Consider the following 19,159-nt stretch of genomic DNA (forward strand, 5'->3'; position numbering starts at 1 on the left):
AAACAATCAAATATCTGAAAACATCAATTCATACTCTGGTGTTAAACAAGGCGACCCGTGCTCAAGCATCCTATTCATGATGTTCGTTAATTACATAATTGAAACTATTGAAAATATTAATTCTAATATTGAAGGAATCATATCGATCAACGATATACAATTCTTGTTATTATCTTATGCCGATGGTCAAGTCCTATTTTCAACTTTCAGCCCACATCAGCCCAACTAATCTAAAATGACATTGAAAACAATTGTAATAGATGTATATTGAAAATCAATAATAGCAAAACAACAGTTGTTATTTTCGAAAAAGTAATCGACAAACAAGTTTCAGCTTTATTCTATATGGTGAAACGTTAGAAGTCGTTACATCATTCAAATACTTGGGTGTAACTTTATTTAAAAACCCCGATACCCCTTATATGTAATACGCAAATTACACATTTTAAAATTTTGGTGTAAATTGATATTATCGTAAAAATAGCTTATGTATTACTGTTAAATGACACAAATCAAAACATAACGTACAACAAAAGAAATTGGGCTTATCAAATGAAATCAATACCACAGGGGGTAATCACGTGACAAACAAGATGGCGACGTCCATGCCGAGGCAGGTATTTTTCGTCGTTTTATTACTTTATTACTTGTATCATTTTTTTTTATTCCGCTCACTTTCCAGCCATATTAGGAAGAAAGTTACTGGCTACTATTTCATAGTAATATTCGCTTTATATCTCGACTTTACTCGGTGCGAAATTTCTTAGCGGGATGACCTAATTAGGGCTCCACTAAGAAAATTTGCGGGGAGTAAAGTCGAGATATAAAGCGAATTTAGATACAAAATAAACGCTAATCACCTTGTTACTAATATGGCTGGAAAGTGAGCGTCATTTAAAAAATAAACAAAAGTAATAAAGGGTATAAAACGGCGAAAAATAACTGTCTCGGTATGGCCATCGCCATCTTGACTATCACGTGATTACCCCCTCTGAATACAAGAGCAGCTTCGTTTAACGAATGTTTGGAACTTGGCATGTACGGTAATGTGTGAAATGTAAACCCATAATTCAGAAAAACTGTTATAAAATATCACTTCAATATTGCATATTGAGAATCAAAATTGCCAAAATACACTTTTCATTTAATTTGATTATGAAAACTTACAGTGTGCGATTAAAAGGCTGCAAGTATTATCGTAAATACCAAAGTGTTTGTTACCGTGTGTGTATTCCAGAGTTTATTTACAGGTCCATGTGCGCCCCTTCACGGGGCCATTTTTGCTGGACGTGCCGATGTGACCTTTCAGGGAAAAAATATTAATTTTGAGCCAAAGTAGGTCAAATTCACCCCGGCTGTCCGGCTATTCGCCAAAGATATAATTTTGATCCAAATATACCAGTGCACGGTGGCCACTGAGACATTAATATGCACTGGTAGACAATTTCAAAACAATTCATGTCTGGACGCAGCTCCGCCAAGGGAGTGCTGACAAACTTCAAAGATCTTCTTCCCGCTCCAAGCGCACAGCTCTGCCTTTATGGCCGTTCTAGTCGTCACCGGCCGTCGTCTCAAACCCCGAAGCGGTTTCCCCAGTGCGTTGAGCGTACTGAGTACTGCCGCCCCGGGTCCCTTCTCTAAGGCCACCCCCTCGATGTTCTTGGGACTCCAACTACAGGCCGAAAGCGAAAAAGCCCAGTATGTCCTCCACACTGGTGATCTCCCTGTCCCACTGTTCCCGTCCCTCTACAGGCGGGACCTGTGGCAGGTCCGGGCCAGTGAACTCTCGACGATAAAAAGCGGTTGACAAGACCGCTGCATCTTGGAGAAGTCAGCAATCCCAGCAGTGTAGAAGACGTCCGGCTCGAGGGTGGCGGACTCAGCTGGATTAGCAGAGCCGCCCGCTATAAGGAAATATGTACAGGTGAGAAAATCTTCTGCGGGTGACTCTCGCCTCGGTCGGGACGCGCACGCTCCAGCTGCTGACCAAGAGTGTTTGTTACCAACAGAACTCTCTCTTTTTTATAGCCGAATGACATAACCAGTTATGCCCACAGCGGTTCAGCCAATCGAAATCATCGGTCATGTTACCGTAAACGAATAATTGCCCATCAGGAACCGCCTTCTCAAGTAGAAAGATATCTGAGATACTGATCATTTTTTAACAGCTGCAGAGATTATTAATAATATATTTTATTTAAATATGGATGTAACTATCTCATTAAAACACCACAGATGGTGCGAAAATATTCAGGATCCCTTCCAATTAGGATACATCTAATTGGAAAACACTAATCAAGCTGTATTGGACAGTGCCCCAGATAATAATTTGGGAAATAGGGTTTTCACCCATTGATTAAAATATAGGGGGATTTCGGTCTTGAAATAGGGTGAAATGAGTTGTAAAAATTCATACTTTAAAATCATTGCTGCTTTCCCCGTTGAATAAAAGCAAATCTTAGTCACTTCAACGTATCAATTCAGATTCAGATTACTTCTGTTGAAGCTGCACACATGTATTGATTCATTAAAACTGTAAACTATTATAATTAACTTTAATAAACTGATATTTCATAACATCTTTAATTCGTGAAACTGTCCATAATATAAACTTTAAACTTTAAAAGTCGATAGCACGAATGATTTGTCACTTAATTGCTCTTGCTTTCTTGGTTCAAAACGTTTGCGATCGATTGATATTTTGGCGCAACAATCGCGGACGCCTTTCGACCTCTCTTAGACATTTTTATTTCGAATCGTTATAGAAACTGAAAGTACAAACGCTTTAAAAATACATGCACAATAAGCGACGGATTAAATCAGATTGAAAACGCATGCATGTCGTAAATAATTTGGTCAGATGCTGTAATTAACTATGAAATATAGTCCGCAGAGCGTTTGAATAGCTTTGACTGTTTTCCTGCTATTTCATCCAGACGCTTGCTGAATAAAAGCGACGTCGCATTACGATAATAATTGCAAAAAGGATATACCGAAAATGAGCAAAGAATTTTAGATTGAAGCTATTGTATCGTATGCATCGAATTTTAGGAATTTGCGTAAAAGTCAAATTGGTTGCGTTTTCAATACGCATGATTTTGTATATCTTTGCGTTTTTAAACATTTTAATAGGGTGAAAGACGCAAACACGCAGCTTATCTGGGGCACTGATTGGACCTTTTAATGGAAGCAATTGGATGATAGTTATTAGAGTGTTTTGTCTCTCTGATAGTTATAAAACCTTTGAATGGATTTTAGTCTAGTTCTGTTTTCAGTTAACGTATTTCATTTGACTTGTGTGTTTGAACAGAACACCACGACCAGCAAAAAACGCTCCAAACACGCATGAACGATGGTATTTACGTTTGCATATTCATTAAATATCATACATCTGATCACATTTCAAATACACTTTTAAAATACATAATTAAACACTAACTGTTTTAAATATATGCAAGCTTCAATCTACTGGTCTCTCAAATTTATATCCGGCAACACTAATTTTGGAGACATGCTTACCTTACCCTCGATTGTTTTTAAACTGGATAATTATATTTCTTTGATGACGTCATTAAATTTGTCCACTAGAATGGTAGTGCTAGTAAAACAGCCGATCTGAACGCATCGGACAGTGGGCTACACCACACCGTCTCTCTGATGTACGTAGGCGGCCGTCATATTGGATTTGGAACTACTTTAGAAAACAAGATGGCGGCCCCCTCGTCAGGAGGAAAAATTTAAACGTGTGTTTTAGCTCGTCTTTTTCAAGAAAATATTCTTTAAGTAATAATTTAATGTAGATCTGTGAATTCCCACAACATACTAAAAAACTTGTTAAAATTTAAAGATGCCATTACTGACATACGTGTAACTGATAGGAGTACTTATAGTATTGACATCAAGTAAATTAAAAAATTAAATCAACTGTTTTCGTTATATTTTGTGAGATACGAGGATTGCTTACATAAACTTGATAAAGTATGAAACACATCACTCATTGTATGAGCATGGATGGCCAAGTGGTCCAAACGGTAGACCTTTACTCCATGGAGTCAATGGTTCGAGCCCATTTGAGGGTTACTTTTGCTTGATTGGTCATTGTCGGCTCGGGTACTACTTACATGTACCCCAGGTACTCTTAAGTATACTTACATATACCCCGGGTACGGTAAATATACTTAATCGTACCCGGTCGATTTGAGACTGTACCAGAGTTATATTCCCGCCCAAAATCCCACAGGCAGCAGTATCATAAATTTGCCCCCCCGGGACCCTACCCCCCCCCCCCTTCAAGATTACACAACTAACCGATCTCCTGCTCGGCTAATAACTTTAATATTCAATTACATTTGACTTTCTCGCTGTATGTCACTCGGTGTTTCATCTACACATGTACACCATTTTAATTTTATAACGCGTCATCTGGTTGGTTGTATTCATTGTGTTGGCCAATGATATGGCATTTTAGAACCGAGCATTCAATCGACAAAATATAACAGCAAAACACAGACATGTAGCGAGAAAGTCGAATTTAATTGTATATTAAAGTTATTAGCCGAGCAGGAGATCGGTAAGTAGAGTAATCTCGTTGCATTTACTGTCTTTTAACGAATCCAGTTGCATTTTGTCGGCAACTGCGTGGAAACATGTGTGTTTTCGATGAAAAAGGTCACGTCCATTGTTCCACAATCTTTCAGCAATAGGCATATAGTGCGTTTCATACCTTGTGTATATATAATACCTATACGAGGGTAATTTTTTCAAACTATGAATTTTTGTCAATATTCGTTGTTGAAAAGTAAAACCATACACAATAGGTGTACATTTAACAATCTGGAACCCCTGGTCCCGTATTCACCAACCGATTCTTAGACTTAAGAATAAAGGATAGACTTAGAACCAAGAAAAAATGTGTTCAGTGTTTGAATATATACAGGCCTCCACTGGTGATTATATCATTAACAAAATGTTTTATATGAAGAATAATATAGATAGAGATGTTTACTGCAGAGTTTGACTCACAATTAAAGAAGTTCTTGAATATTCTAATTTAAAGAATTTTCTTTATTCTTAGACTTAAGTCTAAGAATTGTTTGGTAAGCTCGGGTATGATACTGCTGCCTGTGCAAATTCCGATGTCGTAAAACGCGCTACCGATTATCTTAAAAAACTTCTCTTTTAACAAAACTTCATCAACATGCTTTTTGAGTATGAGTTTCCATAATATAGAGGCCATCTTACAGAAAATTGACATACATGTGAATATGATAAATTTCAAAAAGTAGCCGACAAAGAACGATTTAGCTTTACATTTCCCGGGTACGTTTTAGTATATTTACCGTACCCGGGGTACATGTAAGTATACTTAAGAGTACCCGGGGTACATGTAAGTAGTACCCGACCCAACAATGACCAATCGAGCGTTACTTTTATATTTTTATTCAATTTTATTCTCTTTTTTTTTATTGCAGCTTTTTAGATCCAATGTTTGCATTTATCAATATAGCATAGAGTCTTTAATGAAAAAAATAATTTGGGGAGTTCTTATGTTATAGTTAGATTTTGTGACATTTAAAGACATTTGCTTATATAAAGTATAAAATAAAACACTGGCTATATGGGAGCACTGATGGCCCATTGGTTTAAGCTTTTACTCCAAGGGTCAGTGGATTGAGCCCAGTTAAGGAAGACTTCCTTTCTTTTTTCTAAATTTTTTTTATTGAGGTATTTTGCTCAAATGTTTACTTATCAATTTAAAGTATTTAATAACAAACTTCAATACATGTCAAATCTGTGAAAACGTCCCTTTGAAATTGCTAGTTTTCCTCTTACATGCCCTTGTATTTTAAGATAGAATACTTTCCTCTCCAGAGGAAAGAGGTATGGGTTTGAATCCCATCGGGGGCTTCTGAGGATGATTCATTTTGAAACAAATGTTAATATTTGCTTTAGTGTATTCCAAAATTAGCCTAATACTAAATTATAACTGTGAAAGGTAATTCAAAATAATGTTTGTTTCTATATACATTGTGATCCATGGACATGAACATTCAATTATGCAAGAAACATGTATGATTTAAGGGAAGAATACGACAGCAAACTTAGAATGGACATTTATTTTAGATTGTTAAGTAACTAAAACTATAAATGTTGTAAAGCTTGTCAAGTTGTGTATGTCGTCCTTGCTTCTGGACAGCAGAACAGTTAAGGCATAAATGATTACTCTTTTTCTTTAGAATCAACATTGATGCATTATTACTTAAGCAAAGTTGAACTTTTAAAAAACTCTATGAATTGGGAACTGAATTTTTCATGTTTCTCTGCTTTTTATTTACCTGTCATGAACATAATGTTACTGGTGAACAAATGCCTTCTCTCTTTACACTTTACAAGGAGATGGTGTTTTTCATAAATATCCAGGTTAATTTGTATAAATACCGGGTAAGACCTCGTAACATATTTATATACATGTAAGCAATACATTTATGATGATGACAGTATGTGTTTCGCTGTAAATTTACAGAGAAAATATACTACAGCCGCATGTCAACAGAGTTGTTAAAAGGGCATTTAGACAGTATTGTCCCTGACTTTTGCCCGTTTTGACATATTCTTATAAACAAGAGGGCCACGATGGCCCTGTATTGCTCCACTGCTATAAAAGGCTAAAACAAATATTTCACAGCATGTGCAAATACTTAAATATAGGCCCTATTTAAGCACATGAACAATTTTGTGACCCCCTGGGCTGGGTAAAATTTAACCCCAGGGGCATAATTTGAGCAAACTTTGTAGAGGACTACTATACCTCACTACTTACAAAATGTGGTAGCCCTTGGTCCTAGAGTTAAGGATAAGAATATGTTAACAGTTTTCACAAAATAAGCAAGATATAAGCGTATATAATGTTCAATTTTGTGACCCGCGGGTCAGGGTCAAATTTGACCCAAAGGTCATAATTTGAACAACCTTGGTAGAGGACTATAAGATGTTACTGCATACCAAATTTGTTAGCTGTAGTACGAATGGTTTCATCGTAAGATTTTTAAAGATTTCACAAAATTGGCGCTTCATAAGCGTTTATTCAATTTTGTGACCCCAGGGGCAGGGTCAAAGTTTACCCCAGAGGCATTATTTGAACAAATTTGGTAGAGGTTTATTAGATGCCACTACATACCAAATTTGGTAGCCCAAGGCCCAATGGTTATGAACAAAAAGATTTTAAAAGTTTTCACAAAATAGGCCCCATATAAGCGTATGTTCAGTTTTGTGACCCCCGGACAGGGTCAATTTGACCCAAGTTTATGTTTGAATCATAATTTGTAAAACTAGATAAATACAACAGATAAAACTGCATATTATGCACTTTTGATGAAACACAATTCACATAATACAGTGTTACTATTAGATTTCACTACATACCAAATTTGATAGCCCTAGGCCGGATGGAAAAGAATATATTTGAAGTTTTTACAAAATAGGCCTTATATAAGCATATGTTCAATTTTGTTACCCCCCGGGGCAGGGTCAAATTTGATCCCAGGGATAAAATTTGAACACATTTGGTAGAGAACTATAAGATGTCACTACTTACAAAATTTGGTAGCCCTAGGCCGAATGTTTATGGACAAGAAGTTTTTAAAGTTTTCACAAAAAAGGCTCCATATAAGCGTATGTTCAATTTTGTGACCCCCAGGGCTGGGTCAAATTTGACCCTAGGGGTATAATTTGAACAAACTTGGTAGAGGACTATAAGATGTCACTACATACCAAATTTGGTAGCCCTAGACCCAATGGTTATGGACAAGAAGGTTTGAAAGTTTTCACAAAAAATTAGCCCTTTATAAGCATATATTTAATTTTGTGACTCCCGGGGCAGTTTCAAATTTGACCCCAGGGTCATAATTTGCACAAACTAATAAGAGAACTATTACATGTTACTACATACCAAAATTTGGTAGCCCTATGCCATACAGTTATGGACAAGAAGTTTTTTAAGTTTTCACAAAATAGGCCTTATATAAGCATATGTTCAGTGTTGTGATCCTCGGCGCAGGGTCAAACTTGACTCAAGGGGCATAATTTGAACAAACTTGGTAGAGGACTATAAGATGTCATTACATACCAAATTTGGTAGCCCTAGGTCCAATGGCTATGGACAAGAATATATTTGAAGTTTTCACAAAATAAGCACTTTATAAGCATATGTTCAATTTTGTGACCCCCGGGGCAGTTTCAAATTTGACCCCATGGGCATTATTTTAACAAATTAAGAAGAGAACTATTACATGTCACTTCATACTAAATTTGGTAGCCATATGCCATACAGTTATGGCCAAGAAGTTTTTAATGTTTTCACAAAAAAAGGCCATATATAAGCATATGTTCAATTTTGTGTCCCCCGGGGCAGTGTCAAATTTGACCCCAGGGGAATAATTTGAACAAATTTGGTAGACTACTATTAGATGTCTCTACATACCATATTTTATAGCCCTAGGCCCAATGGTTATCAACGAGGAGATTTTGAAAGTTTTCACAAAATAAGCCTTAAAGAAGCAATTTTCAATTTTGTGACCCCCGGGGCAGGGTCAAATTTGACCCCAGGTGCATAATTTGAACAAATTTGGTAGAGGACTATTAGATGTCTTTACATACCAAATTTGATAGCCCTAGGCCCAATGGTTATGGACGAGAAGATTTTGAAAGTTTTCACAAAATAGGCGTTAAATAAACAATTTTCAATTTTGTGACCCCCGGGGCAGGGTCAAATTTGACCCAGGGGCATAATTTGAACAAATTTGGCCAGTGGAGCTAAAAACTGATTCTTTGTTTAGCGTGCAAAGGGTATGGAGGAACATTTGTTGGTGCCTTTTAAAAAAGTTGTTTCATTGTGTGGAAAATTGAGTTAAAAAATGTATACACAATGCCTAATATGTGGCAAATTCCAACAATGTCTGTGGTTTTTCATGTAAAAACAAGAGATGTGTTTGTCAGAAACATAATGCCCCCTATTGCACCGCTTTGAAGCCCTATATTTCACCTTTAAGGATGACTTTGACCTTTCAATACTCAAAATGTGCAGCTCCATGAGATACACATGTATGCCAAATATCAAGTTGCTATCTTCAATATTGCAAAGGTTATAGGAAAAGTTTTCGGACAGACAGTTAGCACATATAAGTTGGTTTTACAAATTCACTGAGTGTAAACATTGGGCACTTATATAGCTCAAAGTGACTGGGAAACAAATTCTTGTGTTCTGATTTACACTTGCAAAATTCAAAGTAAAGAATGGTAATTGTTCTCTTATTGCCAACAACTGCATAAATCTTAACATTGTAAATTCGTTGTTTTGTCTTTATTACTACTTTTGTACATTCTTTTGTATTGCCCTCTTTATATTAACTTTCAACATGTATATTATATCCAGTAATTGTAGATATCAGATGTTTTGTGATGTAAATGTGTAGGGTTCTTGTTACTTTTCACACCCATTTCCATTTCATAATGCCTTAACACTGATATAGGATATTAGTGATTTTTGATTATTGTATTTATGTAAACTTATTCTTTATGCTGATGAAAGTGTCATCCTTTATTTTCACAAAGATCCTAGTATCATCAGTAGTGTTTTTTGTAAAGAACTTGAAAATTGTATTAAATGGTTAGTGGATAACAAACTGCCTTGGAAAAACTGGATGTTTAGTGTTTGGTTCCAAAAGGAAATTATCTAAACTTCATTATTTTAATGTAAAATGTAATGATCACACTATTGTTTCTCAATCATCTGTTGAACACCTTGGTTCAATATTCGAAGCTGATCTTTCTGCTACATCTATTGTTAATAATATTATTAAAAAGGTGAACTGAAGAATAAGATTCTTCAGGGGCGTAGCTAGCATTTTTTTTATGCCTGAATATGTTATATATATATATAACCGGAATATATATTACTGTTGTTCAAATAAGTCATCAATAAATTATTTGTACGTACATTTAAATGTGATGACAAGATAGTAGTAAACATTGTGTAACTAATGCTCTCTAATAATATATGCTAATTACTATTTGATCTCAAGACTATAGTCTCAAGTTTAAATTAACGATATTTTTATGCGTATTAATGCCACCATTTTTGTACATTTTCCACCCATCTATAGGGCCCCATTGGAAATAAGTTGCAAACCTTTCATGGGACATCCTGTGGTATATATATTATGTCTTGATTTCAACATCTTGTAACTACTTGTTATTTCAGATTTCTTCCAAATACACTGACTATTTACTTGTAACTGAATGTAAATGATTAACTTTGACTGTGATATTCAAAATGTGATATATCAATGCATTGTGATCCAAAACCTGTGATAATTGTTTTCCAATTGCTAAATGTTCTAAATTGACTGTATTGTATGATCTGTACTTGTATGACATATATATACATATGCATGAATAAATCAATATTTAGAAAAGTGTGACTGACACTGTTTCCAGACATATTACAGTTAAATTACTTCATGTCAGTAATGGCAGTCAGGGATGGAAAATATCTTTTTACAATTGTTGCCTGCACTGTCGACCATATTTAATGCTTTTGTTTCTCATCTAAAGAGTAAAGACCCAAAACCATGGGCATGCCTGTGATATGTATCTTAAAGTTTCTTAAAAGATAAATAATATAAATTTTAACAACACCACTGCTCAGTTTTAACATTTCCAGTACAGTATGTCTTTTTTTGAGAGGCCATTCTGAATTGAGTTCATTTCCAAGGGCAAAGTTATGCCTTAATATATTTATATTACCAAACTGAACATTGTTACACTGTCCCTAATTTTAATGGCACTTGATTGTTTAAGGCTTTGAAAAGATAGTTGCCTGGTCGGGATAACAACATCTGGATAAATGCCTAGGATAACATATAAACAATATCTGCCAGAAGTACTGTATGGTTGCCATCATCAAATGTACAGAAAGAATCGTTTTTGAAATTCAATCAAGCCCCACTCATTCCATTCCATGAAACCTTTCAGGTGTCTCAATACTGATAATAGCCCCACTGAGGGCCTTATGGCTATGGTCCATATACAGTTTGTGACTGCCTGGCTGGTCACAATAATGCCATTGGGACCAACGTGGAGTTTACTATTTCTTATATTACACCGAAGAGTTTTCTCTGTACCATTGTACAGTGTTGTACGATTGTTTATGGTATAGAACATAAACATATTGATTAAATCTCAAAGATTTTTTCCGGCAGCCGAACATCAGCAATTTTGCAATGAATATAATTTAAGAAATACTGATTCTTTTAAGTTTGAATAATGTTGTTGTTTTCACTTCAATAAACAACTAATTGGCTTTCTTAACATTTTATTAAAATTTGAAAATTTTGCATGCAATAATATCTAATTTTAAACATTAACATTAATGAATATTCTATTATATTACTCCTTAAAGATATTGGTCCTTATATATCTGTATTACCGGTTGATTTAGTGCAAATTTATTGGTGTGTAACCCGAACTATATTTTCGGTGTAATATCTTCCGCCTAGAGGCGTTAGACATATCCTTCCACCAAATACACCCGAGAGACGATCGCCGATATGGCGGAATTGTCCGAGGTGTCCCGATTGGTAAAACAGCTCGATAAAAAAGAGTAAGGCATTCGAAATTTGTTAATGTCGTTTTGTATTTAGTTGATGCGTGCATTGTACCTGTAATATAATAAAATGTATATAGGTCCATACATACTTGGGAAACGCGTTAAATATTGCTACAGAAGGTTGTTTAATCGAACATTGTTTTGAGTAAGAAGCCTCCAAATTAATAAGCTATAACTAACATAAGTCGAAGAAGAAACAACGTCCAGACTCAATATGTCAATGTGTATTCATCAGTTTACCTTAATTTTGGATCCCTTCAATAACGATGTAGTTTTGATTCACACACACAAAATAAAGGGCATTTCCTCCGTAAATATTAATGAAATAGCCAATTAGCTCTTTGTATTGAAAATTACATCCTATTTGCATCTGTGAGTTATATATTAATATTAATTGTATATATTTTGAAACATAGGTACATATTTTGCTTACGCAATTTGAACATTAAGCAAAGAGAATTAACTCAGTAACTAATCAAGAAAGACATAAAGTTATATTATTTAAATGGTTTTTAAACAGTTGATACATTATTCGCACAGGTTTTTCCATGTGCGATTCTACGTGGAAAGTCGGCGTGCCGTTATGCTCAATCGATTCTTGGTGAAATTCGTATGATGTAAATTCGAGTAAAAAACTTTGTCGCCCGTAAAAGGAGTTGATGGTGGTTGTGAGTTGAAGGGATGACTTCCAGATGGTCCAGTCGTCAAATTGCCAACAATATGTTTGTTTTTACAAAGCCATACAATCACATTAAAGGACACGTCCTAATACATCCGAGAAACAGCGTTTGCATTTCAATTCTGTATCAAGGTATGTTTAGGATGATCAAGCGAGGTCTTTTTCTATGGCGCAATTGCGAACCTGAATAAGGCGAATGTACCGTTTAAAGGGGTATGCAATTTTTATTAAAACACCTAGCTGAAAGACAGTTCAAGCTTATCAATTTTTGTGTTTTGGTGTTAAGCGCTTATAATTTGAGCCTTTCTCTGAGAAAACTGGGCTTAAACTGTGCGTAAAGTGTCATCCCAGATTAGCCTGTGCAATCCACACAGGCTAATCAGGGACGACACTTTCCGCTAAACTTGATTTTCGGTAAGGAGGGACTTCCTTGAAAATAAAAATACCTTAAAAGCGGAAAGTGTCGTCCCTGATTAGCCAACCCTTAGAAACTGATGAGCAGCAAACAGCATAAAACCTGAACAGACTGTGAATTACACATTTTCACGTTGCTTCTGAGTGGGATTGGGTTAAGTCTGATCTAATTCATGCTTAAACAGCGTACCGGGCCTGCAGTTAAATGACTTGTGTATGGAGTTAAATACGCAGTGCTTAATTATATGTATGTTTATTTAACAAAACATTGTAGAAAATCGTTTCTTACAGACATTTATTCGAAATCAAAAGAACATACAAACACATTGATTTTGAGAAACATAATAAATTTATCTTATAGTTTCTGCATACGATACCTTATTATTCAACCTGATCATGATGGTCGTGAAAAGAGACGTTTGTGTCGAATATTGTTTTTGTTATATTATAAAAAAAAATATAACTATAATTATTGAAAAGCGCCATGAAATGTAAGTGGTTTCAGCCAAGTAGAAATTGGTTTGGTTAAAAACAGTGTCATAAAATTCAAAATAGTATAATAAAGTAATATTTTGAACTTAGTTTTTATTATGCTTCTTCGAATCTGCTGTGCTTGAACTATAACATGCTGGTCATTTTGAACTATTAAAGACATAAACATGATAACTTTGGAAATGACATGTAATGTGAATAGGACTTGTCTACCTTTATATTTCTTGTATGGTTTTAGCAGTTTACTTTCAGGGACTCGAATCAGTCTAATCAATACGAGTAATGCGAAATATCTACTCAACCAGATGTTGCCTGAACTGGAGTTCATATCGTGTTATATTCTGGTTTCTGTAAATTTTACATAAACACATTGCTACCGAATGCAAAGCAGCGTATCATATAGTATGATATAGAGTATAGATGACCAGTATGATGACCTGTATGATGACCAGTATGATGACCAGTACGATGACCAGTAAGCTGACCAGTTTGATGACCAGTATGATGACCAGTATGATGACCAGTATGATGACCAGTACGATGACCAGTATGATGACCAGTTTGATGACCAGTATAATGACCAGTTTGATGACCAGTATGATGACCGGTACGATGACCAGTATGATGAACAGTACGAAGACCAGTACGATGTCCAGTATGATGACCAGTACGATGACCAGAACGATGACCAGTATGATTTCCAGTATGATGACCTATTGGATGACCAGTACTATGACCAGAACAATGGCCAGTATGATGACCAGTATGATGACCAGTATGATGACCAGTATGATGACCAGTTTGGTGACCACTACGCTGACCAGAACGATGGCCAGTATGATGACAAGTATGATGACCAGTATGATGACCAGTACGATGGCCAGCATGATGACCAGTATGATGGCTAGTATGATGACCAGTATGATGACCAGTACGATGACCAGTATGATGACCAGCATAATGACCAGTATGATGACCAGTATGATGACCAGTACGATGACCAGTATGATGACCAGTATGATGACCAGCACGATGACCAGCAAGATGACTAGTATGACGACCAGCATAATGACCTGAATGATGGCCAGTGAGATGACCAGAGTAAGAAGCACAGTGATGACAAGAGTGGTGACCATGTTGATGACGATAGTGTTGACCTTTATGATGACCAGTATGATGCCAATTGTGATGACCAGCATGATGACCTATATCATGACCAGAGTGATGACAAGCATGATGACCAGTATGATGACCGGAAAGATGAACTGATTGATGGCCAAAGTGAGAACCATTATTCTTACCAGTTTGATGACCAGTTTGATTATCGGTATAATGAGAAGAATGATTATGGCAAGCGGTTTGATGCATAATCCCAAGAATTAGGTTTTTACTGAGAACCTAGGTTCTCAGAATGAGAACCTAGGTCCTTACCAGAACTTATGATCCCAAATGAAATCTTGTGTTCTCATGAAAACTAAGGATATCCTAGCGAACGACGCGAAAAGCTGTCGAGAACCTAGGTTCTTGTGAAAACTTTGGATATCAAACGAGAACTTTGGTTCTCGAAAATTGTTTTGGCTCTATTATCTAATAACTTAAGTTCTAGATTTGAAAACCAAGGTTTTCATGAAAATGTGTATTTTTATAAATATTCTTTAAATGTCTGACTGAAAACCGGGGTTCTGAAATGATAACTTATTTTCTCATGAGAACCTAAGTTCTATGTGTCTATGTGCGTCGTCTCGCCGAGAATTTGTGTTCTCGAGCGTTAACTAAGGTTTTCAAACGAGATCAAATGAGACTAAGTTTACGCCGTTATGTACGCCGTCCGACGCGTAATTCTGGGAAGCTGGGTTTTCATAAGAACTATGGTTCCCAAATGAAAACCACGGATTTAGTATTAAAGATGAGAACTTAAGTTCTCGTCATGAGAACTATGGTTTTCGCAGATTATTTAACGTCTGTTAAAAACCTTGGTTTTCAAATAAGAATCTAGGCTATCGCCGTTTGATGCACATTTTATGATAAATTGGGTTCTGGTGAAAACCTATGATATCGACTAAAAACTTGGGTTCTGGAAGCGATGTGCAATCGTCAAGCGAGAACCTAGGTTCTAAGGTAAAACCCTAGTTTCTTGGGATTATGCGTCGAACCGCTTGCCATAACTGATGACCAGTATTTTAACTAGTTTACCACTATGAGGAGTGATGAGCATATTGATGACAATATCTATAACCAGTATGATGCTCAGTATGAAGACCAGAGTGAAACAACCATAATACAGGCAAGCATTATGATCACTATGGTGACCCGGATAATAACCAGTATGATGACCAGAAAATAACCATTATTATTACCAGTATGATAACCAGAGTGATGGTCAGAGTAATGACCAGAGTGATTATCAGACTGATGACCAGAGTGATGACCAGTATGATGCCCAGTTTGATGTCCAAGGATATGACCATATTGATGACCAGTAAGATGACCAGAGTGATGACCACTATGATGACCAGTATGATAACCAGTAGGGTAAAAACCAGTTAAGATCACATCCTACTTTATTGTCTCGATATCACACTTAAACATAATGCACGGGAAGATCTAACCCTACCATATTATATGGATACCATACTTATACACAATGCGCGTAAAGACCTCACCTTACCGTTTTGTTTTGATTCCACATTTACACATAATAAAAGTGAAGACCGCACCTTACGGTATTGGCTCGATACAACACTTACACCATTCTATACATAGATGGTGACGTCACTACGTTATTGTCACCTCTATACTTAGACGCATCACGCACCTCCATTTGGAGGCATTTATGACTACGACACAAAGAAGTCCGCGGATGAATGAAGAATTTGCTTTATAAGTAAACATTCATGTTATGATTTAAAAGTTAAGTATTATTTTGTTCAGTCTTACGGTCTTATGTTAGTATCACTTATAATTTTCGTTAGTTTTCAACAATTTCGCTCTTTATTCATTTTTTTTAAAACAGTACTTTCACTTTCGGTTGTATAACAACATGTATCCTTTATTGACGAAAGTTTGCAATGAAATAGCGTTTTCAAAACCGCTTATAAAGTTTCAGAAGGTGTGTCTGAAGCATGTTTTGAAAAGGCACAATGTCATAGCTATATTGCCGACTAGTATGGGAACAATTTGATATTTCAAGTGGCTCCATTTGCATTGCAAGAAGTTCAAATTGACTTGTTCAGTTTGTTAAATTTTGACACCCTTATTATATATTTTTTTATAAGTGCCTGATAGATTTCTTTCTTTAAATAATTGAAATCATTGAAAAATTTAGTAAAAGCACAGCATTGATGTTCTATGATGGTCATTTTTAGTGGAATAGCATGTTACAATAAAACAATTATAACTATTGTATTAATGAATTTAGATTAGGTGTCATTTTTAAATGGGGTAGTAATTCATTATATGAGATTAGCTGAAAAATAAATAACACTTTAATGATTTACCATAGTGAAATAAAGTAGCATAGAATATGTTGCAGGTCATAAAATGTAAAACTGAAGTTCAAACTCAGAAGAAGCTTTACAAATATTTTACACTGACAACACTGTTGATTTTCCAAAAAAAATCCTTCCTATCTTCCTGCCCTAGTTTTTTGGGGAAAATTTAAATATTATTAATATCATTGAGTTAAATTATTAAAATATCAATATGTTTTGATTACATTAGCTAATTATAGTATTATATTATTAATAATGAAATACTTTGCAAAGAAAGTCCAATTCTGTTTTAATTAGTCTTAATTAGCTACTAGTAAAATTGAAAATATTAGTGACATCCAATAATTGGATTATATGCGTGTGAATGCATATGTTTTTTTGACAGTTACATAGTACCCTATTTAATTGTATAACAACAAATAACTATAGTTCCACAACCCAGCCCAAGTTTACACAAACTGAATTAATTCATCAATTGATCCTATTTAATTATATTAAAAACAACATGTGTAAGATTTTGAGAATATCCCATGTATTCCTCTAGTATTCCTTTAGTACACCCAGGGTTGGCACCAATCGACCGCCCCAGTTTTAACCGGCGGTTTTTACCTGTCAATACTCCCAAATTTGTCCTTACTGGTCAATACTTGTCGATTGAACTTAACCCCCAATTTTGATTAATATTCCATGCTTAATTAACAATATTGATAATATAAATTAAACAGACATGTTGCCAATAACGTCTTAAGCTATTAATACCCACTATTTTATACCTGTTCATGCAAATAAGTCAAAGTTGGTCAACTGGATTTTTCTGGTTGATTGATTTTTTTTCAATTCTATTGAATCATGAATGCTCAGAAAATTCTGTGCTTGATTCAACACGAACCTGTCAATTACTGTGTATTAGTTGTTCCTCATGCCCCACTGTCCCAATCTTCTCACAGTCTTCTCACCTATACAGGTTAGGGCATCCAAACTGATAATAGGGTCTTAAATGGCACCTTCTTGACACAACCCTTACTTGTCATGTATTCTTGCCTGGATTTCTTTAAGTACTTTTTAAACAAAATAGTGAAAAAATATTTTATTTTCCATTGATACAAAAATTAAAAAAAAAAACATTATTAGAAATAATTATTAAAAGAAAGTAGAGTAGACCCACAATTGGTAAACATTATTTGTTGGCAAAATCAAGAACTTTGATTGCTTATTCATTTGAAGACCAATTGAACTTTAAAATATGAAAACCCTCTTAATACAGAAAGGAGACAAGTTAGAAGTAACTATTAAATTAATAGCAAGTTATCTCCTTTTGTGTGAGTGAAATGAAATAGCCTAAGGGCAGATTTGCTTCATTGTCACTTTCAGAGACATAACACTGCATGCATATTATTACCAATTAAGGCTTAGGGGCCAGATTTATGACCCTAGAAACCACACTAGTTCTGTTTGTCATTCTGCCTATCAAATAGATATATCAATAGATCAGTGAAATGATTTATTATTGTTGTTTTTAGGGAAGCCTCAAACAAATTTTACCAATTAAAGGGATCTTTTCACGCTTTAGTAAATTGACAAAATTGAAAAAAGTTGTTTCAGATTCGTAAGTTTTCGTTTTAGTTATGATATTTGTGAGGAAACAGTAATACTGAACATTAACCATGCTCTAATATAGCCATTATATGCATCTTTTGACGATTTTAAAACCTAAAAATTATAAAGCGTTGCAACGCGAAACGATTGAATAATTTGGAGAGTTCTGTTTTTGTCGTTAAATTTTGTGAAACTACGAAGATTGCTTATATAAGGTATAAAATACGGCACCAACGTGTACTCGGCGGAATAGCTCAGTAGGCTAAAGCGTTTTTACTTCAGGACTCTGGCAGGACTCCAGGGGTCACTGGTTCGAAACCTGCTCCGGGCAATGTTCTTTTCCTTTTTTTAATTTTTTTCTTGATTTTTTACTGGAGCTTTTATGATCCAATGTTTACATTTATCAATATAAAGCATATAATGAATAAGTTTAAAAAAATGCCAAAATCTGTGAAAAGGCCCCTTTAAATAGATCTAATTAGAATTGTTTTTATAAGTACCTGAATTTTTTCTTTCATTTATTGAGATCCTTGAAAAATTGAGTAAAAACACAGCTTTGATGTTCTTTGATGGTCATTTAAAGTGGAATAGTTGTTATTTTTAATGAAGAATAATAACTATATCCAAGTTTTAACTGAAACACAAATTATTTTTAATAAATAAATATCATATTGGGATATTTATTTTGAGACAAGTAAATAAAATTGTTATGTAACATTTCAATTATAATGTCCCAATACAGCTAGTATGAACATTTTACATTGATTTGTAGTACTCAGGTGTTACCTCTCAAAAATATTCTTTAAAAATTAAAGGAAACTC

General features: G+C 35.0%; 1 protein-coding gene across 1 annotated transcript; it reads left to right on the forward strand.

Annotated features, from left to right (window-relative positions):
- The first annotated feature begins 1,540 nt into the window (after nt 1-1,540).
- LOC127846212 (prostatic spermine-binding protein-like) lies at nt 1,541-14,620 on the forward strand. Its single transcript, XM_052377384.1, has 3 exons — nt 1,541-1,768; nt 13,799-14,013; nt 14,353-14,620. The coding sequence occupies exons 1-3, from the start codon at nt 1,541-1,543 to the stop codon at nt 14,618-14,620; spliced, it is 711 nt and encodes a 236-aa protein (XP_052233344.1).
- Nucleotides 14,621-19,159: the final 4,539 nt, after the last annotated feature.

This window comes from Dreissena polymorpha, chromosome 9, assembly GCF_020536995.1.
Source record: "Dreissena polymorpha isolate Duluth1 chromosome 9, UMN_Dpol_1.0, whole genome shotgun sequence".
In the NCBI taxonomy this organism is placed as follows: Eukaryota; Metazoa; Mollusca; class Bivalvia; order Myida; family Dreissenidae; genus Dreissena; species Dreissena polymorpha.